This window comes from Eretmochelys imbricata, chromosome 10, assembly GCF_965152235.1.
Source record: "Eretmochelys imbricata isolate rEreImb1 chromosome 10, rEreImb1.hap1, whole genome shotgun sequence".
Classification (NCBI taxonomy): Eukaryota; Metazoa; Chordata; order Testudines; family Cheloniidae; genus Eretmochelys; species Eretmochelys imbricata.
Window position 1 is genome coordinate 20,429,927 of NC_135581.1, and position 26,005 is coordinate 20,455,931.

The 26,005-nt window shown below is 40.5% G+C and overlaps 1 protein-coding gene across 4 annotated transcripts in view; it reads left to right on the plus strand.

The window, feature by feature from the left end:
* Positions 1-26,005, plus strand: part of SNX29 (sorting nexin 29) — a 459,980-nt gene that overhangs the window by 78,662 nt on the left and 355,313 nt on the right. For all 4 annotated transcript variants that reach the window (XM_077828715.1, XM_077828713.1, XM_077828712.1 and 1 more), the window contains 2 exons: positions 12,342-12,405; positions 15,203-15,331. In XM_077828715.1, coding sequence (XP_077684841.1) covers positions 12,342-12,405; positions 15,203-15,331 — 193 coding nt within the window. The remainder of the gene's footprint in view (positions 1-12,341; positions 12,406-15,202; positions 15,332-26,005) is intronic.

Consider the following 26,005-nt stretch of genomic DNA (forward strand, 5'->3'; position numbering starts at 1 on the left):
TCACCCCATGGGTTGAGTGCTGAGTGTCATAATTGCAGAGTTTTAAAAATCTAATAGTTGAATGCTGTAGTAAGGCCTCATTATACTACCATTTGATTATTTTCACAAAGTACTGTAGCTTATTTTTACTAGTACATCATAAAGTAGCCTATTAAATCCAAACTATAGTAATTGGAATAAATGAACAAAGCACCTTTTTGTAATGTGGTGTCCTTGTGCTTTTATTTTGTTTTCACTTACTTGCTAATGAGTCTGAGTTGTTAATATCAGTTACCAAGAGGCAGAAACATCTAGAGAATATTTTGTCGATCTGTTGAAGATTTGGTGCTCATTCATGCATTACACTGCTCTTCTAACACTAGTTTTAGTAGTACAAAAGAGAGTTCTTTTTTGAGTTATGTTGTCCACACAAATTCCACTTATGGTGCAGTACAAGGTAAGATTCTTTTGGCCTGCATTACCTGTTGGAATCTATGTGATCAACGCATCTCAAAGATCCACAGTTGCTGTAGGAAAGGTAATCATTATTCCTCTGTGGAACTAATGGATTACAAAATGCTTCCAAATTCTGGTTGTGAATTTGATTAATAATGTGGGCAAACCCCACAGTCAGTGAAGCAAGTATTACCTTCACCATTTCTCACAGCCTACCAATGCTCTTTCTTGGTTGAATTACAGTCAACCAGTTGTTATGTAGCCTGAATGTTGGGTAGACAATGGGAAAATTATTGAATGAACAGTCCAGGACTAATGGAAAAACATGCTGAGTCAGCATCTTGATAGTACTGCAGCTCAAACATACTATCTCCTAGCTAGTTAACATGCACATTGAACAGGAGGAGTGACAATAGAACCCTGTAGTATACCCTACATGAGAGAACCCTCTGGGCAGCTTAGCAGTCAATGAGCACTACTTGTTTGTTCCTCAGAGAGACAAATCCAAGTGTTACTTCATTTGTCTGGTGGTGTCCACAGGTGAGTCCTATTTTGTGGTCAGAGTTATCAAAGATTAATGTATCAGTATAAACATTTCATCTTTGTCCATCACTGGAAGGATGTAGCTCGTTACGTGTTATTTTACATAGGTACCATGGAAAATTTAAGACATTGGTCTGATTAAAAAACAATATAAGTATGAAGAGTACTAAGAAAAAATAATGTAGGTGAAGTGAAAACTGAACAAGTTCAACATAGAGAGAGAAAAGTTGCTGATAGCTTTCTCATCCTAGAATAAAATTCACAGTACAAATGATAAGCCAATTAGTTTAGCTTAATTGAAAGTGCAGAAGACCTGCTGACATCTGCTTTTGTTACTTTTAATAACAGTTGGCAAATTTATTGTATTGATAAACCCATGAATATTTCTCTTGCTGGTTTTCTTGAGGGATATTAAATTCAACATCTTTGCAAAAATCCTCTTATTTAAAAAAAATCCCACCCTGATTTGTTTAAAAATTTATGCAAAATTACTAGTAAAAAGATCAGCAGTAATAGGGTGCAGTGTGGAATGTATTCCCTGTAGTTCTATGCGTATTATTTAGCTTCCTAAGTTTTTCAACAATTAATTGCCATATGGTAAACCTGAGAGTTGCTGTTGATCGCTTCAGAAATATTAATGTTGCAGCTCAAAGTAGAAGTCAAAGTGGGGAGAAACCCAGGTCAAATTACAGCACTAATAACTGGCATTGAATCATTTCTTAAACCCATGGTAAACGGCATTTACTTCCATGAATAATTCCATTGTGACTTCTTGTAGGAGTATATGCTCAGCAATATGATTAAGGGCTTCATGGTTTCGCCCCTAGTGATTAATATTGACCTGTATTAGTGGTATTTGAAAACCTGTAAAAGAAATGACTGTTAAATATTGGTTTGAGATTTAAAATAGGCTTAAATGTACTATAATGAATATATGTGGGTTATGATTAGGGGCAGTAGATCTAACTTATTTTTTTCATGCTTTATTTGGTAAACAAATATTCTGTGTTTGATCCAGGCATGTAATTTTTATATCGGCATGCCAGTTTGTTGGCAGTGTTCCCTATAAGCTTGCCTTTAGGTGGAAATTATCCTGGGCACAAGGATACCCATTCCCTGTTGATAGCTCTCTACATCCTTGGGGCATAAGCATGTTGTTCAGTTTTATATTCTAACTTCTTCAGAATATTTACATGTTTTCACCTCTGAGCACCACATTTTTACATTTGGTGAGGTCAACACAACTGGGTATTAAGTACAGTTGTGTGTATGGTATCACAAGTAAACAAAGTATTTCACTAAACAAAGGGTTGTAACTTTGTAAACTCATTTAGCTATTTCCCCTTCACCTGTTCCTTAAAGCATCTGCCCTCTAGTTCAGTGTTTCTTCAACTGTGAGGCATGGCTTCCTCAGAGAGCCATGAAGAATTCATGGGGGAGCCCCAAGTGTTTGGGGAACAAATTCATTGGTGTGCCCATTTTTGTTTTTTTTTTTCCCTAAGAAAAAGAAACCAGGGCAGCTGTAGCTGTGCTTCAGTTGTACCCACAGCAACCAGGCCTGGATGTGCATGCACTACTGTACATGCATCTCATGTGGTTGGGAACGGGGCCAGCACCTGGGTCCTATTCTGCCTGCCAGAAACCATGGGAGCTACCCAATGGGAAGCCTCAAGACTGCAGGGTTGGGTAAGGATCGTGGGGTTGGGAGGCTGCTGTGAGGGAGCCTGGCCAGAACCTGCGAGCTGCTCCTCCTGCCAGAATCTGTGCAGTTCCTCGTGGTCCTAGAGAATGGCAGGAAGTTTTAAGTCGCCAAGGAGGGGTAAAGAATGCGGGGGAAGGGGTGGTAGAGCAGGCCTCTTGCTGGGAGGGAGCCCCACCACCAATCAGATCCCATTCTGCCTGCTGTGCCTTTTTACCAGAATCCACAACAGCTCCTCTTGGCACTAGGGATCGTTGGGAAGCCTCAAGCCAGGAGGGAGGGTAAGTGTTTGGGTGTGAGGGAAAGCCAGGCTGTTCTTGTCTAGCCTGGCAGGGGATTGCCGCATGAGGAATGAGGGAAAGGGAGCCTGTGCCACAGGGGTGACCCATTGGTAGTCTCCTGCCTGCTTTGGGCTGCAATGGGAACTCCCTCCTGGGGATCCGCTAGGTGTGACTGCCAGTGCACTGACCACTAAGCCTGACCCTTCATGCCTTGGTTTCTGTCAGATGGGCTTTGACCACAGTCAACTTCAATTTCACTGTGAAGTCAGGTGGTTGTCATGTGGGAAAGTGACTTCGAATTGGATGATGAAATCAGAATTTTCCTCCTTGGGAAAACAGACCTTGCAGCTTACATGTTTAATGTGAACTACTTGACTACGTTAGCTTACTTGGTGGATGTATTTGGCACACTGAATCTGCTGAATCTAACATTTCAAGGTAGGAATACATACAGATATGAAAGAGAAAATTTGGAGATTGATGAAGAAGCTTTGTCTTTGGAGTTAACTCCCTTTTCAGTGTGTTACCAGACTTTTAAACAGGAGAGTGACAGTAATCAAAATGTTATTAAAGTCCAAATATTAACTTGTTTGTGTGTTGTTTCTATTCTGATGGATATTTTCCTGGAGTTGAACATGAATCTCCAGATACCAATTAGATTCAGAATGCATTCTCTGTAAGAAGAAAAGGAGTACTTGTGGCACCTTAGAGACTAACCAATTTATTTGAGCATGAGCTTTCGTGAGCTACAGCTCACTTCATCGGATGCATACCGTGGAAACTGCATCAGACTTTATATACACACAGAGAATATGAAACAATACCTCCTCCCACCCCACTGTCCTGCTGGTAATAGCTTATCTAAAGTGATCATCAAGTTGGGCCATTTCCAGCACAAATCCAGGTTTTCTCACCCTCCACCCCCCCCCCACAAATTCACTCTCCTGCTGGTAATAGCCCATCCAAAGTGACAAAACTCTACACAATCTGTAAGAGTTTACTCCATTCCAACTTTAAATATTTTGGCTCAAGAAAATCTCTTAGAATTGTCAAATGATCATGTGCTGAAGACCAAGTGTTCAAATCCCACGAACCAGGAGTTCTGGGTTTCTGTTAAAGGAGAATACGAAGAATTCAGTGATGAAGCTATGGAAGTGGTGCTTTCAGACCTGGAAAATGATTTATGTCTGATGCTATGAGAGATTCAACCAACCTATACAATTTAAAGCAGCCCATTCTAACTAAAATTTTAGCGTCTGAACATCAGAAAAATCCATGATTTCAAATTATAACTTAAAAAGCCTAGATCATATTATGTAATTAAACTTTGTATGTAATTGTATAAAGTTGCAAAAATGTACAAACTCTGATGTCCCTCTTGAATCTAGTGTCCTGAATTGGTTAAAAAGAAAGATATATTTGCTTGTGGGGAACTACCAAGTTTTAAAATATCTGAAAGGTAGCTGCAGTCCTAAAAAATTTGGGAATCTGCTCTAGCTCTATTTCAAGTGGTCTTGATGGTGAACACAAACCTCAAGGTTGGTTAAAATGGAGTCAAAGAATACGGGAACCTTAATTTCGTATGTAGTTACAGTTATTTGTAATTTGGTCATGTTTTGCAGCTGAGCTCTGTTTGCTTAGCGTTGAGAAGGGAAGGACAGAGGAGGAGATGCAGTTTCCTTGATTGTACATAGCTTAATACATAGACCAGAGGTCTCAAACACGTGTTGGTACTGTGGGTTCATTTGTTGATGATTTAGGGGGATGAACTAAGACAAGCACTCTCCTAAAATTAAACTTTGGACCTGCCTTCAGACATTATTTAATACATTAAAGTTATAGATGATTAAACCAATTTCCCTTAAATTGTTTTGTCCTTAGACAGCTAATACCTATTAAGTTTTGTGAAATGCATCTGATGAATAAGACTTCTGTGTTTTTCCACAAAATTGTAATAATTTTTAGAGGAAAACATTTTTCAAAATATCCCAAAATTTTTGCCGTACTTTATATTAGCAATGAAATAATGAATGTGAAAGCTGACCTATTCTATTCATTCATTCTATTACCAAGAGACCTATTGATTAAAAAGTGCAATACACAGTCATTTCTTTATATTGTATTTTTCTGGATGTCTCACACTAGTTACTCATGCTCCCATAATTGCTGTTTTTTTTCTTTTTTTGCAAGCCTAACCATGTTTAAAATGTTTTAGGAAAACTTTCAGCAACTTATAACTTATATAATTGTATATTTAAAAAGAAGTTCCCTGGATGCATAATTGTGGGTGGCTGCACTTTTGGAATGCTATTTTTAACTCTAAACAAAGAGCAGTGTACAAATTATTATTTCATCATAGCGCACACAGAATAAAAGTGTGCTGCAACTTTGCTGGCTGCATCTAGCTCTTCCCCCCTTATTCTCACAAACTAGAATGCAATATTATAAATTAGGATTCATTTATAATTTTGATGCTCCTAATATAAGTCTCTATAACTTAGATTGACTGAAAATTAAATCGGTACTGCACCATTTTGATTGACATCCCAGTTTGAAACTGCATGGCTGTTCAATATATAAATGGAATGAACAGAAAGGGAAAAGGTGTGACATAATGAATCATGTTTATAATTTGTTGAAAGTGAATTAAACTGCATTTCTCACCCATTCTTCCATTTACTTTAAATAGGGAGACATTTTCATTTTTAAAAAGGGCAGCTTTTGAAAAAGTATTGTATTTGGTAAGTGTTATTTTTTAATTTAAAATGCAGGGATAGACTAAAATAATTGAAATATGTAAGAGAATTTATTTAGCTTCATTTGGCAAACTTTAGTACTTGATATAAGAAAATAAACCCCCAAATGACCAACTTAGCTGTGTGAGAGAAACTAAAACCAAGTAAGAGGGACGTTTGTATGTGAAAAGTAAAGATATTGGAATCCTTAGAGAAAAGGATTTTATTTGGACACCATATTTCAGTAGATTTGTTCCATTTTTTTACTCCAGTACAAGTGATCTCCCCCTCAAAAAGAATTGCTAGTCCCTTAGACTAATGTGAACTTTACTGACAATGATCCTTAGTATGATGGCTGTCTTTCTCTTAATATCTGGATATTATTTTTCTTGCTATTGCAAGTGGCACCAACAACACACATATTGGTAAGGATATTGAGACGTTCAAGATACTGAAATAATGCATCTGTGTTATGAGTTGAAGGGAAATAAATGTTTTGCTAAGATTATTGCATTCTTTTATATGGGATCAAAAATAGTAAAATTTTGGAAATGCCATATCTAGTTTTTGCAATTATTTATCTATTACTGGATTTCATTGGCCATTTTGAGGTCCAGTAAGAACAGTTGCAGATCGTATTTCATGGAAGATCAGTAGAAATCTTCGATAATACAACCTCAATATGATCATTTTTCATGTTTTTTCCTGATATAACTATTTAAAAGCATTTATTGGATGTAACGGGATTGTCTATTGTGGGGGCTGTGCTTATCCCTATCTCCATTAAAAAGAACAATGTCACTGTAGTTGAGCTGCTTTTGCTGTATCTGCTCTCCAAGGGGTAACACATGATTCTGATGTTTGCAGTTTTAGCTATCAACATTCACTTACAGTGTTCAATGCTTAGATTAGAGAATGGAGTTGTAAAAAACACTAATTTAAGTCTATTGTACCTTACTGTTAGTGGATGGCAGAGTGAGTAGGCTTCCCATTTACTACCTCCAAATGCTAAGTACGAGAAATGTTGCTTTAAAGATACGTTCATGTACATGTTCTAAACAGATGAGGTAGCTGGTGAGCTGTGACAACTGCTTACCATGCAAAACTTGCTCATTTCCCTCACCTGCTCCTCCCCCTTTGTTTCTCCTCCTGCCTTCTGTTTGTTTTGTGTGACGTTTGCATTTTATCATAAACCAAGATTGTAAACTCCTTTGATGTCTGACTTGTCTTTTTACGTCACATCTGTACAGTGCCTGTGACAGTGGGGCCTTGATCCCTGATGGGCAGCCTCCAGGCACCACGAATACAAACAAACAACTATAAGAATACAATACAAACAAACACTATAAGAAAATGTTTCTATCCACCTATAGTCTTGTAATTACAACTTGTTCATTTAGATCAGCTTTCCTTTTTGGTATGAAGGTTGAGTCATTCAGAGAAGCTGATGATATGAAAATTTGCATTAATATTTGCCATGAAGAAACAAAGCAATTCCCAGAAAAATCCCAATTTACATTTATAATGAAACTGTAAAACAGTGTTACATTTGTAGTTAGCACGGTAGTTCTGCTCCTTTTAAATGATTAGAAACCAGCTGATTAACCGGCACCTAGTGTGTACAGGGTTTAGAAGCTCTTTGTGCTTAGCTACATGGAAACAGAGCTACATCTTTAGGGAAAATTGTCATTTTATAAACTGAATTAGAAAAGTGAATAGTACAGAAATCTGAAGGCTTACTCCTTTTTTCTATAAATATTTAAGTAGTATACCAGAAAGTTTTTATTACTAAAATGTGGTAATTTGTTGGATCACTTAAAATGTTGTATTATTATTTCAAAGCTCAGAGTATGTGAACAATCTACCATAGGCAGGGCTGAAGCCTGCAGAGCTATAGGCTTTTCAATGAGGTTACAGGTGAAGACATATGAAGCTGCCTCACTAAATGTACTGATTTAGACAAGGATCTTTTAAATCGAACTTTCTAGAGTCATTTATTATGGCGATAATTTATTAGGCATGCTTTCAACTTATTTATAAATACATAATGTTTCTGCCTTTCTTGTTACTGCATTGTGCATAATATGCACAAGATTAGTGCTTCACAGTTGGATCTTAAAGCAGCTGAAAAACTAATGTAAACATGAATGCAGATATGAGAATAAATATTATTTTTGAGTATTCAGAAATAAGTAGTAAATCTTGCTCTCCCCCAGCCCTGTCCATATTAGCAGCTAATTGATGTTCTGACTTGAAGTTGTGCAAGTGTAAAAAAAAAAAAAAAAAAAAAATTCCAACCCATGTCTTAAAAAGCATTGTTTGAGGATGGGGATAAGGAGAGCATAATTTAAATATATATGCTCCACCTTGCATCGTCCCCAAACAATTGTGTGTGAATAGGTGCATAGGCAATGAGACAGGCCCCATCAAATAAATAATATGTGATCAGGTAATGTCTCATAATGTATACTCAGAAATGAGCCGTAAAAAAACCTTATTTCACAAGCAACCTTAATTCTTGCATTTCTGAACTGAACTGAAATGATTGCATTTCTGCAATCTAGGGAGTTGATATCTGCAAACTTTTCCCATAGTAGGAACCCCAGATAGGTATTCACATTTCAGGGAAGGGTGTTTTTTCAGGGCTACCTTGGTGGCTTACCTGCCCACGCCACTCATAGATATGCTGTTCAATCACCATACAGTTAAATATGTTGGTTGCATACATGCCGGTTTCCTACCAGCACCTTGGAACCCCAAGAACTGTTACATACTCCAAAATGTGCACTCTCTAGAATGATAGAGAAGGCTTAAGTAGTACAGTGTGGCCACTGACCTCCCGCCAAACTCAATTTTTTGGGGGTGGGGTATGGGAAAAAAGTTGTGATTTTTAACTTGCCAGTCTCTTAGCACTTTTTACTGCAGTTAACCCAGCTGTGTCCAGGGAGCTTCTGTGGTGTGAAGCAGCCCTCTCACCATATATTGAAGTTCAGTTTAAAAAAGTAACATTTTCTGTCCTTGAAATTCCAAAATGTTTTTTTTTCTGTTTTCCTGCACCGAGCTATTTGAGACAATAACCTGTGTCATGTCCTATTCCAGGCCCCGTGACCTTTCTAGGCTGCAATATCTCTGCAGCTCACCCATACTGCAGAAGTCTGGCTCACCAGACCTTTGTGGATCATTCCAAGAGGAGACGTTTTCTTGGTGAACTTATGGTTGAACTTCTGGAGAGGGCTAAGAAGCAGGTTGAGTACCAAAGGCAAGGGGACTTGTTGCAAGAGGAAAGAGATTCTGAGAGACCAGCAGAAGGGCTCAGTCTGGCTTTGCAGCTTGAGGATACAGTAGTGGCATGGGAGCAGGCATGCTCTTTACAGTTCCTGGAATAGGAAAGATGGTTAAGGGCGGAAGATAGAGCACAACAAAGAGAACTGTTTGAGTGGCTGCTATCTCTAATGGCTGCAAGAGTGCAGGCTCCTGCTGTGCCAGCATCACAGGCTGCATCCCCTCCGTGGTACCCTGACCAGCATCCCAGGAACAGCTTGGACAACTCCGTGGCTGGGTGGCCCATGCAACTGGGCCATCTGAATTGCTGGATGGGGCTAATGTGCCCCGTGGAGTCCTCAGATCTGAACCCCTCCCCAGTGGATGCCTCCACTCCCCTAGCCTAGTGCCAAGCGCAAGGCAAACATGGAAGAAAGGGAAAGGAGAGGGGGGATAGGAGACATGCAATAGCTGGGGTGGGGTTGTCTTGTACATAATTGAACTGTTTGCACTTCTTTATGCACTTTGATCTCAGTTACTTTTAAAGCTTTTGGTGGTGTTGGTGTTTTGGTATGCTAGTAGCAGCTGGCCTTCCAGGCAGTGGTTTAATATTGCACTTTTCCAATACATGGGTAAAAAAAATTAAGATTTTATTTGATAAAGAAATTTTATTTTCATCACTGCAACACATCATATAGTGTGTATTTCAAATAATAAAGGTGAACACATGATCAGGGACAACTTGGAGGATAGTATGCAAAAATCCATGTTGTAATTCAGCTATAAAAAAGCATCCCTGACTTCTGTAGCCCAGGTGCATCCAGCTGTGGCAGATATACTTTCTGGCTGAGTGTACTGATTCAGCTGCCCCGCATTGTTACAGTCCATTCAGGGGGAACTGGCTCTCCTCTGGTTTCACAAAGATTGTGAAGAGCACAGTAAGCCACGGTAATGCAGACACCATTGATGGCACTGGAATGTAAATGGGTCTGTAAACATCGCCAGCGGGATTTCAGTCTGCCAAACACACATTCAGCTACCATTGTACACTTGTTGAGAATGTAATTAAACCTTTTGCCAGAGACTCTGAAATCAAAGTAAAGTTTCATAAGCCAAGGCAAAATGGAATATGTGGGGTCACCCAGAGTAACAGTGGGGAAGGTAACTCTGTTTATGACAGTGCCATGAGGTGGGAATAGAGTCCCAGCCTGTCAATGAATGAAGACTCCAGGTTGTTGAAAAACCCTGGCATTGTGAATTTTTCCAGTGCAGCCCTTATTGATATTCATAAATAGGCTTTTGTGGTCCATGAGGGCCTACATAACTGTGGAGTAGTTTCCTTTGTGGTTTATGTACTCGTGCTCCTTGAGGAGAGCAAACTGGGGGCATATAAGTCCCATCAATGGGCTTGATGCAGTTAGGAAACCCCATTCTCTCAAAGCCAACCATTACTTCTGGAATATCTTTTATGCCCGCCACTTTTGGATAAACCACACATCTGATTACCCACAGTCAACTTTCCAGCTCTAAACTGTTGGCAACAGACCTGTAGCAGTCTGGGTAGCCAGCTTCCAGATGGTTATAGCAGCCCACTTCTGGACTGGCATGGCTGCCTTCATGTGTTTCTTTACACTGGATGGTCAGGGTAAGTTGCTCATAAAGCTCCAGAAATATGACTGTCTTCATGCAAAAGTGCTGGACCTCATGCTGGTAATCCAGGTTTGCATGGTGATGTGGTCCCAACGTTCTGTGCTTGTAGCCCTGCTTCAGAAGCATCAGACTATATAGGAGTCAACAGTGGTTATACTGAGTGTCAGAAGCAGTATCAGCCAGTTTGAGTCTGTCATGTCTGTGTTATCATCATCCTGCTCCATTATTAGCTCTGTCACATGCCTTTGGTGGGTCAGAAAATGCTACCAAACTGTCTGCCAGAATTTCATGGAAATTCAGCTGCCTGTGTCCTGAAACAGGAGTGAGAGCCCAAGCAATAAAAAAAAGTTCTTGAAATGTCCTTCATGTTACTGACTCCAGTTGGTGGAACCATCCAGACGAAAATGATTACTCAGCAGAATGTGTTGGCAGGGTTTTTAAACTTCCAGTAATGTGTGGGTGGATAGTCAAGTTTTCCCACGTTGCACCACAAAGAAAGGGCTAGAGCAGCCAGATTTCAGGAGGCCGCTAGGAAGTCTGGGATACAACTGGGTCTGTATACTGTAGTGTGGATGCTGGAACTCCGGGTTTGGGCACTGGTTAAAAAATTCTTAACCTATCCTTGGCAATCAGTGTAGATGCTCAAGCTCTGAGTTCTCAAGACCAGGGGCCGCTGACTTGAGTTCCACTAACCCTGGTGTTACGTTGCAGTGTAGACATACCCTTAGGTGCTTCTGAAAATTTTTGAGGTGAATTTATGTGGGTCCCCGAATCTGCCACCACCTTCTGCCAAGTTCGTTACTGGTGGCTGAATTTTCTCACTCTGAATCTGATGGTTTCATAAATAAAAATCCAAACATCATTAGTGTAATTGCCATTTTATGTGTCCATTTAATAAGTTTTTATTGTGCAGTATGGTATATCTAGAATAATGATGTGATTGGTCGTCTTCAAATCTAGCATTTCTCAATTTTGTTAGGATGCAGAAGGAATTTATTGCATGTAGTTTAGTAATTCTGCACAGCATTGTAAAATTCCACCCTAAAAACTTGATGTGATGTCATTGGATTTTCTGACTCATATTTGTCCTTTCCGTTGTTCCCCCAAGAGAATTTTCAATTAGTTAAAAAATACAGACATTCCAGTGTCATCAAGAAGGTGGGGATTGAGTTATGGAACAAGTAAAGTTGGTTTTAAAAGGGACTTTACTCTGTACTAATTAAATTTTTTTTTTTTAATTTTGGTCAAGAAAGTGAGAGACTCTTGATTAGTTTATTTCTGGTAACCTGATGTGCCCTAAAGTCTCCCTCAGAAACTAGGGAAAGAGGAGTTATCTTGTCAAGGCAGATCTCCTTTGTCAGAATGTTCAGCTGAGAGGTTGAGTGAAGTAAAGTTAGTAAGCTATAACAGTCTGGCTTGTTCATGTGCATGTATTGAAAATATTAACTTATTTTAAGGTGTCGTACGTGGCAGTGTCAGAAGACAGCAGCTGCAGTGAAGTAGACTGCATTGTTAAAATTAGAGTTACGGCCTCATGCAGACTGATTTACAATACTAAACAAGGTATACTAGTGCATACTGCAGGTGTCAAGTTATACCACTTCTCAAAAGATAACTTAAGTTGATGAAACATAAGTACATAAGTGCTTTGCTGAATTGGGACCATAGTACTTATGATCTTTTAATCTGAAATGATAAAAGGATGCATAGTTCATTTATATTTTCTTCCCTTCTCAGATGAACTTCGGCAAGCTATTGTGGCCATGATGAACAGAAAGGATGAGCTCGAAGAACAGAACAGGTAACTTTCTATTTCTACACTGGATGCCGTGTATAATTTCATCATAATTATGTTTTTGTCACTTAGCTCCTTTACATGTAGGAAAAATTGCTATTAAAGCAGTTATCTTCTGCTTGGTGCTTGTATTCCTTTTGTGCAACTTAACAAGCAAAATGTTGCAGTGCTTCTATAACCTAATATAAGGTGGCTGTGTAACTGTTATCTACTCAGAGTAGTTATCAATGGTTCACTGTGAAGCTGGAAGAGCTTATTGAATGGTGTCCTGCAGGGATCTGTCCTGGGTCCAGTTCTATTCAATAATTTCGTAAATGATTTGGAAAAATGGCATGACACATACACTTATAAAGTTTGTGGTTGATACCAAGCTGAGTTGCAAACACTTTGAAGGACAGGATTAGAATTCAAAATGATCTTGACAAACTGGAAAAGTGGTGTGAAATTAATAGCATAAAAATTAATGAGGACAAATGCAATGTACTTGTCAAGGTTCCTCCCCCACTCTGAACTCTAGGGTACAGATGTGCGGACCTGCATGAAAACCTCCTAAGCTTACTTTTACCAGCTTAGGTTAAAACTTCCCCAAGGTACAAATTAATTTTATCCTTTGTCCTTGGAATATCCACTGCCACCACCAAACTCTAACTGGGTTTATTGGGAAACGTAGTTTGGACACGTCTTTCCCCCCAAAATCCTCCCAACCCTTGCACTCCACTTCCTGGGAAAGGTTTGGTAAAAATCCTCACCAATTTGCATAGGTGACCACAGACCCAAGCCCTTGGATCTGAGAACAATGAAAAAGCATTCAGTTTTCTTACAAGAAGACTTTTAATAGAAATAGAAGTAAAGGAATCACCTCTGTAAAATCAGGATGGTAGATACCTTACAGGGTAATTAGATTCAAAACATAGAGAATCCCTCTAGGCAAAACCTTAAGTTACAAAAAAGACACACAGACAGAAATAGTCATTCTATTCAGCACAATTCTTTTCTCAGCCATTTAAAGAAATCATAATCTAACACATACCTAGCTAGATTACTTACTAAAATTTCTAAGACTCCATTCCTGGTCTATCCCCAGCAAAAGCAGCATATAGACAGACACAGACCCTTTGTTTCTCTCCCTCCTCCCAGCTTTTGAAAGTATCTTGTCTCCTCATTGGTCATTTTGGTCAGGTGTCAGCGAGGTTACCTTTAGCTTCTTAACCCTTTACAGGGGAGAGGATTTTTCCTCTGGCCAGGAGGGATTTTAAAGGGGTTTACCCTTCCCTTTATATTTATGACAGTACTGTACTTAGGAAGGAATAATCTAATGCACAAATACGAAATGGGAAATGATTGCCTCAGAAAAAGAACTGCAGAAAAAGATCTGGGGGTTATAGTGGAGCACAAAGTAAATATGAGTAGGCCGTGTAATAGTGTTGCAAAAACGAACATCATTCTGGTATGTATTAGCCGCAGTTTTGTAAGCAAGACACGAGAACTAATTCTTTCTTTCTACTCAGCACTGATAAGGCCTTAACTGGAGTACTGTGTCCAGTTATGTGTCACCACACTTTGGGAAAGATGTGGGCAAATTGGAGAAAGTCCAGAGGAGAGCAACAAAAATGATTAAAGGTCTAGAAAACATGACCTACAAGGAAAGATTGAAAAAAATGGGGTTGTTTAGTCTGGAGAGAAGAAGACTGGGGAACGTAAGTCTTCAACCTTCAAGTAAAGGTTATTTTAAAGAGGAGGGTGGTAAATTGTTCTTCATACCCACTGAGGACAGGGCAAGAAAGAATGATCTTAAATTGAAGCAAGGGAGATTTAGGTTAGACATTGGAAAAACCTTCCTAACTGTTAGGGTAGTTATGCACTGGACCAAATTACCTAGGGAGGTTGTGGAATCTCCATCATTGGAGGATTTTAAGAACAAGTTTGACAAACACCTGTAGGGGATAGTTTAATCTAGATAATTCCTAGTCCTGTCTCAGTTCAGGAGACTGGATGAAATGACTTTAACAAAAATTCTCACCTCACTCAGTTCCATGCAATTTTAATTCTAATGAAAGTTTGTTTGCTTGTAAATCATAGAAATCATAGACTGTAGGACTGGAAGGTACCTTGATAAACTATATTTTTACAAAGACTAAATCTATGGTCAAAATAATATTTTAAGATCTCAGGATACTTTTCATAAGAGAACAGGTTTGCCCTAGTACCTTGGGTCAGAATGTCTCCTCTTTTCTCAGTTACGCAGAATCTTGTATGTCGGTTAGCTGCCACACCAGAAGTAGAAACCACACTAGATATAAATATATTATGCTAGAATTGTGTGAATGTATAGTTTGTAAATCTTTTTCTATTTCTTTTGGATGAAAAATGCTGTATAATTTAAAATTAAACTTTTAAAAAATATTTTAAATAAGAAAATGAAATAGAGAAGCACACACCTTCCTTATCCGGGCTATGTACTTACTCAGTCTATTTGGAACACCATAAATAAAAACATAAAAGAAGGTGTTGTCTTTTCTCCAGGTGGATTGTTTGAGACACATACTACAGTCATACAGATTTCAGTTTACACCTTCAAGTGGCTTTTTTCAATATCCTGCATTTTTATTGTTTAAAGTGTGACTTAATTATTTGTAACTTATTCTTACTGTGGTTTAAAAATGTAGGGACTGGTGATGAACCCCATCCATTTCTCCCCTCCTGCCAGTGATTGTGGGTTGAGCCCCACCCAGTTTTATGTATACAGCGCTGTAAATTGCAGGGGGTTTGCCTGGTTATAACAGATGGAGCTCCCTTTTTCCAGATCTCTGCGAAACCTGCTTGATGGAGAGATGGAACATTCTGCACTACTCAGGCAAGAAATTGAAAACTTGAGAAGGAAAGTAGCAGAGCATGAGGAGCGACATGCAGCAAAGATCCAAGCCTTGGCAAGGTAGGGAGCTAAAACAATCACTGAAAGCAAGTAGCTAATTGGCTAAAGTTTGGAATAAATATATTTAGCGTTCTTTAGAAAAGACCTAAATAGGTGAATTGCATATGGAAAGACTTCATTTGGTGGTAAGGAGAGGAAGGGATGCACAAATACGCAGGAGTAGGTGATCTATATACTTCATAATCTGTTCTATGAAGTGCATAAACACATAATTTTAAACCGTTCTGTGTTTAAATTTTGTGGTAAGTATCAGAGAGAAATGTAATTTTCACTACCAAACTTCATTCTTTGTATTTTTTTTGTTCTGTGTAAACATATCGTTGTGCATATTTTCATTGGGAAGATTTTTTTTTTTTTTATTTTTTATTTACTAGAGGGAAAAAAAAACCTTGGATGTGAGGACAGTAAAATGCTGACAGTTATCACTCCTACTGATTTCCAAGGTTGACTTGGCTGATATGGCTGGGTAGACAGATGTCCCGCTCCACGTTTGTTCCTCCCAAAGCTGTAGACTTGGTCAAAACCAATAACTTTCCCTAGTAGTAATGTTCTACAGTCAAAGGTCTGAAAGAATACAAGGAAGACTCTTCTGGGTAAGAGTCAGTAGAAATGTATCTGCTTTTTAAGGGAATAGAAGAAAAATTTACTATCTTCAAAATAAGATAGTTCCTTTCACTCTTCTTGTCCCACAAACTTTCAGTTTACTAACTGGTAACCAAATGGCTTTGCCTACTTCTGTACTTACTGAACAGAAAAGACTATATTATGTATTGAAAATAGCATAATTTAAGATTTTATACAATTTTATAGAAATAATTTAATATCTATTCATAGTCTATTATTCTGTGTTCACTTGCCTTTGAGCAGCCTTCAGAGTTTCATCACAAAGCAGATATTCTGTACTCTCAACCAAAACATCTGAAATGAAATGTGAATCTCTTGTTATCTTGTAACTGAATTAAAATCTCTTGAGTAGTTACTTTTTAACCCTTAGTAACTACTGACAATTATTTTAATTATCGCCACTGGTGGGGCAATAAATGGAACACATATCCCTGTCTTGGGACCGGATCACCAGGGCAGCCAGTACATAAACCACAAGGGGTACTTTTCAATGGTGCTGCAAGCACTGGTGGATCACAAGGGCCGTGTCACCCACATCAACATGGGATGTTCGGGAAAGGTGCATGACGCTTGCATCTTTCTTCCCTGACCAGAAAATTACCATTGGGGATGTTGAAATGCCAACAGTTATCCTTGGGGACCCAGCCTATCCCTTGCTCCCATGGCTCATGAAGCCGTACACAGGTAGCCTGGACAGCAGTAAGGAGCAGTTCAACTATAGGCTGAGCAAGTGCAGAATGGTGGTAGAATGTGCCTTTGGATGTTTAAAAGGGTGCTGGCACAGTTTGCTAAGTAGGTTAGACTTCAGTGACAGCAATATTTCCATTGTTATTGCTGCTTGCTGTGTGCTCCAGAATATCTGTGAGAGTAAGGGGGAGACGTTTATGGCGGGGTGGGAGGTTGAGGCAGATCACCTGGCAGTCAATTTTGAACAGCCAGACACTAGGGCAATTAGAAGAGCACACTGTGGCACGCTGCGCATCAGGGAGGCTTTGAAAACCAGGTTCATGACTGACCAGGCTACGGTGTGACAGTTGTGTGTGTTTGTCCTTGATGAAAGCCACCCCCTTTGATGAATATACTTCCCTGTAAGCCAATTCCCAACTGGCACAGGAAATAAAGTCCCAGTTGTTCGTATCTATTCATTCTTTATTTATTAAAAAAACCTTGAGATCACTGACAGAGCTGACTAGTAAAAGGAAGCCTGGGTGTACAAAGGGTTTGATGGTGGGGTGGGGGAGGAGGGAAGGACAAGGCCACATTGCTTATTGTAGCTAAGCTACAAATCAAAGTTGTTTGAATGACAGCCTTCTGTTGCTTAGGCCACCCCCTGGAGTTAGTTAAGTAGTAGGTACACAGAGCCTTCCACCCACCCGCCCCGTGTTCTTGGACGTCTGGGTGAGGAGGATATGGAATTTGGCGAGGAGGGCAGGTGGTTTCACAATGGCTGCAGCGGTGGTCTGTACTCTAGTTGCCTTTCCTGCAGCTCCACGAGACGCCTCTCATGTCCGTTTGCCCCCCCATTAGCCTCAGCATCTCCTCTTGCGTGTTCCGATCACGCTCACTGTATGCTTTCCTGGTCTCTGCCACCGAATGCCTCCATGCGTTCAGCTGTGCCCTTTCAGTGCTGGAGGACTTGTATGAGCTCTGAAAACATGTCTTCACGAGTGTGGTTTTTTTCACCTTCTAATCTGCGATAACCTCAGGGATGGAGTTGATGCGGGGAGCATAGAAGCATTTGCAGCTGCACGGGGGAAAAAGAGGGAGAGTAGACTTTTAAGAAGATACAATTCTGAGAACAAAAGGGAGATTCTTTCACAGTGAATCAAGCAATTCCTAGCAGACAGCACATGTGCTTTAGGTACAAGCTTGCATTTTGCCTTTTATATTGAGCGCCTGCCAGTATGGTGACACATCACACATGTCTGGGCAATAGAATTCAGTTTCTAGGCAGCCATGGTAAGCCAAAGGGTATGTGGGGTTGGCTTCTTCCGCATTCATAACATGTGGGAATGGTTTCAAACTGCAGCGCCCTCTTTTCCAATAGCAACCAATGCCAGTTGTGTTTGCTATTTAAAAGGAGGGGCTGCGATTGCTATTTAAAAGGAGGGGCTGCTGTTTTGGGGTGGATGTGTAGCACACCCCTCTTCCCCCACGTGGCTATTCTCCGGGATGATTCCTTTTAGCCAAGCGCAAACAGCCCAGTTTGTCCAGGGTCTAATGTGTTGGGGATCACTAAACAGAGGGGATTACTGTTCCCTTACAAAACTTCCTGTATTTCAACCAAGTGACCATGAATGATGTCACTCTCCTGAGGCTGACACAGAAAGATAAAGAGCGAATGTTGCATGAATGCAACCAAAACCCAGGACCATTCGCTGCCATGCTTTATGCTGCAATGATTCCAGACCACTTGCTACTGGCTTGGTGTGGTAAAGTGTCCTACCATGGAGGACGAAATAATGCAGCCCTCCCCAGAAACCTTCTGTAAAGGCTTTCAGAATACCTCCAGGAGAGCTTCATGGAGATGTCCCTGGAGGATTCCCACTCCATCCCCAGACACGTTAATAGACTTCTCCATTAGCTGTACTGGCTGTGAATGCATCCCAATTGTTCAGGGCAAATCAAACATTAAACACAATTGCTTTTTACCCCTGTGGTGTTGTTTCAAATGTGCACTCACCAGAGGTGCCTTCTCCGCCATCAGGGAACAATAGGCACTGGGTGGGTATTGACTCCAGGGTGAGGAAAAGGTCTTGGCTGCCAGGGAGAACAGATTCTCCGCTTGCCTGCTGCACATTCTCCTCTTCCTCATCCACAAACTCCTCATCTGTGTTGCATGAGGCTTCTACCTTGCAGGTATCCACGGAGAGTGTTGGGGCACTGGTAGGGTCCCCCCCTAGAAGGCATGCAGCTTATCATAGAAGTGGCATATCTGGGGCTCTGAGCTGGAGTGACCGTTTGCCTCCTTTGACTTTTGGTAGGCTTGCCTGAGCTCCTTCACGTGGCACTGCTATGCATCCCTGGTGTAGCCTCTGTCCACCATGCCCTGTGCAATTTTGGCATATATTATCAGCATTTCTTCTGCTGGTTCAGAGTTCTGCCTTCACAGATTCTTCTCCCCACACAGCAGTCAGATCCAGTGTCTCCCGTTCGTTCCATGCTGGAGCTTGTTTGCGATTCTGGGAGTGTATGGTCACCGTTCTGCTGAGTTTGCCAGGCTGCCCAAGCAAAGAATGAAATTCAAAAGTTCCTGGGGGTTTTCCTGTGTACCTGGCTAGTGCAGCAGAGTTGAAAGTGCTGTCCAGAGCAGTCACATTGGAGCATTCTGGGATAACTCCCGGAGGCCAATACCATCGAATTGCACAGCGCTGTATCTACACTACCCCAAATTGGACCCAGGAGGGTCAATTTTAGCGCTACTTCCCTCGTCAGGGAGCAGTACAGCAGTCGATTTTAAGAGCCCTTTAGGTCAGCGGAATGGGGTTGGTTGTGTAGATGCATTCATTATAAAATCGACCCAACGTGGCTAAATTCGACCTAACCTCGTAGTGTAGACCAGGCCTAAGTATTCAGTATACAAATGTGTTGTGAGGAAGTGGGGGATGTTTCCGGCAAACAAGCTGTTTAAATTAATCAAATTTCCTTTTCAAGTTATTTAACTTTTTTATTTGCTGCCATTTACTGTTTTATACCTAATGCTTAATTTTGAAATAGGTATGGAAAACTGTCACTGTGATGATTTCTATCTATGGTCATGACTACACCTGTATCAAAAACTTGCTTTATTTTGTCAACAGCATAGTATGATGTATAAGCATTTTTCAACATTTTCAGAAGAAACTACATCACTCAATGTTTAAGCAAATAGGTCAACTGTCAGCTGCTACAGAGCCAGAAATATATCTAAATATTTGCTAGAAAAATACCCAAATAACAATAGAAGGTTCAAGCAAAGGATTAAATTTTCTCCAGCCTGGATCTTCTTTTGAGCAAAGTTTACTCTACCAAATATGTGTTAGCAGAAAGTATAAATGTTTGTCTTCTCTATTGATTCTATTTTAAATCAAAGACAATGTTATTAATGGTCTTTCAGCAAAATACTTTGAGCAATCTTTTCTCAAGTACTAAGTTGTGTTGTATTATCCTAGGCTATAGGTGTAGTCTTTTTTCTCTAGTTTGCAGGTGGTTGCAAACTCATAAGGGTGGGCATACTTCAGGTCTTGTGGTTTATTTTGGGGTAGAGGTTAGACTAGAGAGATGGATAATTACCCCTGTGATGGACCAACTCTTATCTCCTTCAATTTTAGATTAGGATGCATCTATTTGAACTGTTTTGATGGTTTTGCCTATAGAGGTTCATGGACCCCCAGTGAGTTTTCCGGTGGTCTTAGGGGATAAATCTGTTCTTCTGACAGACCACTTTATTATAAAGTCTTAGCAAACCATTGACAATCTTTCGTTCTCCACTGTTACAGTGACTCTTAAGTACATACTGTTCTGGATTTGTCCTCACATGTCACTGTGGTTTACAGATGGCTTGTGACAGATAAAGGAAGATGGCAGTTGGCTAGTGTTGATGCTGGAAATCTTGAGCCCAATCGGACTGATTGCTTCATACTGAGTTGTTAAGATTGCATGCTTTTGCTGTGCGAGAAGCAAAAAAGATACTTCACATCCATCATAGCAGTTGCAAAGTCTTGCACAGCTGAATTGTTCTGAGTGGCTGGTGGCTTGATGAATCCTTGCTGTCTCCATTAAATTATTGTGGTGTTTGTTTTTTCTTGTTATGAAAAATTTTCCTATTTCTTTGCAACCAAAAATGCTTAGATTCAGCCTAAGCTATCCTCTGCCATGGACACAGAACAGTGGTGCGAGGGGACAAACACTGTGTCTGTTTGAGTTTCAGCCACAGTTGCTCATTGAAATTAGAGATATTGGGGCAGCTTCATGCCACAATATACATATTAGAACCTTGTCCTTCCTTGCTGGTGAAGGCCAGTGGAGGAGTACAGAGGCTAGTGTTGGTCAAGATTGTCAATATTTCCATATGTGGAGCAGGCTACTAGCCGCTCTTAAAGAAGTTACTGTGTAAGGCTGTACTCAGGAAACTAACTCTTAATGTTGATTTTATGGCTAACTACTGCTCTGTATCCTAGCTAGGATTTTAGGAAAGGTCACTGAAGTTCGTGGCAAGGCAATTCTGTCAGTTCTTTGATTCCGCAGATTTTTAATCATGTTTAATCTGGTTATAGGCTTGGGTATGGGGTAGAAACTGCAGTGGTTGCTTTAGTTAACGATCTCCTAGCAATGGATGAAGATAAAGGGCCCATGCTGATTGTGTTAGATATGTCAGCAACCTTTAATACGTTGACTGTAAAAGATTTTGTTAGCTGTCTTGTGAACGCTAGCAGAGCTGCTCTTGAGTGACTCCATTCTTATCTCTGTGAAAGAACTCATAGAGTAGCTATGGGTAACTGTTCCTCTGTTGCAGTGGGCAGTATGCCGCCTCTCTTGTTCATTGTATATATGAGGCTGCTAGTAGGGTTAGTTAAGAGACATAAGCTGCTGTGCATTTAGTATGTTGTTTATGCATTTACTATATAGTATATCCAGCTCTATATCTGTATTGGCCAGCTGTTGGGGTCAGTGACATGGGGCCTGGCAGCACGGTGTGTGGTTCTGACAGAAACTTTACACGCTTTAAGGTCAGTTGACTTTTTAGCCCCAGACCCTTGCCTTACACTGGCATACCACCTGCAGATGTTGAGTTGGTAGAGATTAACAGTAAAGCAGGATTTAAACTTGGTACCTCTTTTAAGGTGAAATGTCCGTGACTGACTAAGGCCTGGTCTACGCTACCAAGTTTTGCTAGTAAAACTTGCCTTATGTCAACACATTCTTGCGTGTGTCCATGCTCAATTTTGAGTCCTGTTGGTAAAACACTGACTTTGTGTCAGTCAGTTTAAACCACCTCCTTGACTGACATAAGCCCTCTACTGGTGCTGCTCCACTTTTAGAATGCGTTACCTGTACCAGTGGAAATAGTCCTCCAGGAACTATCCCACAAAGCTCCTGTTCCTGTCACAGTGACCACTCTGGTCCTAATTTTGAATTCTGTTGCCCAGGGACCACAGTGACTGGAAGTCTTTTCCCCCTTCCCTGCTTTGAAATCCCCAGCATGTTTTGGAAGTTCCTCTCTTTCTAGTAGTCCACCTTATCGAGCACATCTTTGTTGCCTTAGCACACAGATACGGGCACCAGGTACAGCTGCAGTTAAGAAAATGTCATGCTGTCTCATGCTGCAGTTAGGTCTAAGAAAGATGTCCTGGACTTCCTTAGCCTCTGTAGAGAAGAGGCAGTGCAAGCCCGGCTGTGGAATTGCTCCCCAGGAACAAACATGTTTATTCTGACATTGCAGAGGGGATGCAAAAGTTGTACAGGGATGAGCAGCAATGCTGGGCAACGGGGAGAACTACAACAGTCCTACCAGAAGGTAGAGGATGTTGTCAGACTCTGGGAGCTGTAGTAGTACTACTAATTGGCCACTGCTGTGCAGATCTGGATCCCATACTAGGCAAGGACACCACGACCAGCCAGCAGGTGACACTTGGCATCTCACAAGACGTGGAAGAAGGAGCCCCAGCAATTCACAGTGATGAAAAGCTTGCTGAGGAGGGGGACATGGAGGATGCAGACTCTGCAGAGAGCCTGGAGCTTATTGAGAGCCAGCCAGACCTGACCCAGACAATCCCAGAGGTGGAATCCTCTGAGGGAAGGGAAGGGAGGTCAGGTATAGGTTAATTAATGCATGCTTCTTTTACTCATTTCATGGGCCCCTCAAAATGGCAACCACTTGTAGGCAGGGAACAGCAAAGGAATTGCTTTTTGGAGTAGCTTTTGTTTGAACAACGTTCACTGGCAATCAGACACAAAAAATAAGAGACAAAAATTCTGTAAGTAAGGCAAAGTATTGAATTTCATGGAGTTTCCATGGAATGAATGTAACCAGCAAATTTAATCTTGACATTGACAAAGTTTGCTGGTAAAATTCATTCCGTTCTTGACATTTACTAAATTTGTGCACAGTACTCCATTCTTCCTTACAGACAGGCACATTGCACTCCATTTCTCTGCATGGGGACAGCACCGTAAGCTAAGGTAATATTTAAAAGATCATTGTAACTAAGGGCAGGTCTACACTACAGCCCGTATTGAAGTTCTGAGATTGATACGCTGGAGGTTGATTTAGCAGGTCTAGTAAAGACCCGCCAAATCCACTGCAGATTGCTCTCCAGTCGACCCCTGTACTCTACCCCTGATGAGAAGAGTAAGGTAAGTTGACGGGAGATTTTTCTCTCATCGACCCCTCGCGGTGTAGACCCCGCGGTAACTTGACCTAAGGTACGTAGCTGGAGTTGCGTAGCGTAGGTCGACTTACCGCGGTAGTGTAGACAGAGCCTCAGATAGTATTTTTAAAAGTTATAGTTTGGGGGTATTTTCATGATTTCTGTGCCCACCATGAAATAGTGATTTACACAGGTCCCAAACTACAAGCAATATACAAACATTCCCAAATGCATGCTTTAGCCAGAGCAGGCAGATAGTATTTCTATGAATATAAATTGATAATGCAAACAGAAAAAGAAATATACTGAAATGGGTACCTGAGCATTCAATTAAAATAAATAGAAAATTTAAAATAATCCTTCCAAGTAGTCCATTAACTGGTCATTCAGACTATATGATTTTTTAAATTAATAATTGGATGGTAAACATGTAAATTCTTTTGTCCAAGTCCACAACAAATTACTTGCATGGTGTGCTTAGATTCATGGATAGAAAGAGTTAGAGATGGTTTGTTGCTGGCTCAAGGGGCGTGGCTTTGAACTGACTTGTAGAGCTCAGCAGCAGTGACAACCCTTCTGTTTTAGAGTTTTAGGTTGATCTTGGTATGAATATCTCTTTTTTGTCATCTGTCATAGTCTCAATAAAGATTTCAAGCAGGTATTCTTCTCAGCTTAGATTGAATTTTTCTAGGAAGGGGATTGAATTTCTAGGAAGGGGATTGAAGCTTAGATTGAATTTTTTTCCGCTACAGTAGGACACTTTCATATTCCACTCTGCAGTGAGCTGGTAGCACCATTACTGTGTAGTGGCTGGCAGCAGACAGGCCTGGGCAGCCTGCAGTTGCCTTGAACAATTGCCTTCTCTGGACCTTTGGCATCCTCATGAGAGATATATTGGCCAGAATCACCAGTGCCTGTAGTAAGTTTAGCGATACTTACTGTACTATCCCCGCATTTGTTACCTGGGACACACCACAGTCCACCTCACACCGCTCTTGGCTACAGGTTTTGGAAATTACCACATATACTCTCCATGCTGGGAGTCACTGAACTGTCTTGAAGAGCCGCCCGGCCTGCCTCACGGTGGCGGAGAGTCACAGTTCCCTGCAGAGACCCCGTACCCTCTCCCTCATGCTGAATATGCGGCGCCAGTGCATTCGGCTCTGTGAATATGGCCCCTGCCTAAGGAGACTGCAGTGCACACTGGGGTGCAGGAGCTGACCTGCTGTTACCTGCTATCATGGGCAGTGGGTGAAGCTGCCACTTGAGAAGGCTGGCTCCACAGCCCTCCTGTGGACCCGCCTATGCTCCACCTCTGCTCTGTCCCAGGCCCCGCCCCCACTCTGCCCAGGTCCTGCCCTGTCTCCCTCTTCTCTTTCCTCCCCCTCCCTGATCACCCCTTTCGAGCCAAATCCCTGAACCCAAAGTAAGCAAATGACATTTGAAAAAACCACTCTTCTGCAATTTCTTTCTAAAGAAAATGGAGCATGTTTTCCACTGCCTGCTAGAAGTTTGGACGTGCAGAAGGTACCTAATTAAAAGCACTAAATTTGGGAATAAAAAATGTCAGTCATGGGTTTTCTGATATACCCTGAAGTTTGTCAGAGATTTATTTGCAAAAACTTTGTAGTAAGGGCAAGTCAGCTATCCTGCTGAATAGAACATTAAATATTATGGAATACATGATGCAGCTCTTCTCTGTTTTACATTTTCTTAATCAGTATTTCTAAGATGATTTTATATTTTAAATGTACTCTTAAGCCTTCGTAAAGTAATCATTCCAGATTACTACGTATTTAACTCACTGAAACAAAGACATTATTTTAAACTAATCAGTCACAGAGGTTTTGTTTGTTCATAACAATGTTCATTGCTTTTAGAAAAAGGGAACTCTAATTTACTTTGTGTGATCTCCATAACTATAGACATGTTTATGAAATTTCACCAACTTTAAAAAATATGTTTCCAAAGATTTTAGTTATAACAATGAATTTTATATCTTACTAAGGTACTGATTTTGCTAGAGGGTTCTCTTAAAACTAGTTCATCAAATAGTCAGAAGTAAAGAAAGGGAAATGAGTTTGTCCAGCTCTCTGGCAGGAAAGGGGTGTTGTCCCTTTAAGGGCTCTCTTCAAAGGGCGGGTGGATGGAGAAGGGGATGGACAGAAAGGACCGGAAGACTTTGGAAGCAAGTTTTTTGTATTATAGTAATTAAAATTAAAATGTGTATTTTAGATAAGGGTGGTCCTTTGAGGGATTTATTTAAAAAACTATATGTCTGAAGATCCAAGTATTTAAGGCTAAAGATGAAGATTGTGCATCTAAAAATCTATGCAAGGATGTTTTAGAGATGTGATTTTTATCATCTTCAGCAACACACTAATGAAATATTTTTAAAGCAAATTTTAAACTCAGGTCCTGAGAACTAGCATGTTCTGAGTAAATATTACAGTAATGCACCACTGTTTTTTTCAGTAAATTCAGAAACTGACATTATATACCTGGGGGTTGGCAAATGCCAGTTAAATGGCTTCATTACCACTCGAATGGCTCTTTAACAGTTTCAGTGTTGTGCTAATAGGTCTGGCAGGCTGGAAGGCTTTTTCACTGTTAATGACAGGTTTCAGAGTAGCAGCCGTGTTAGTCTGTATCTGCAAAAAGAAAAGGAGTACTTGTGGCACCTTAGAGACTAACAAATTTA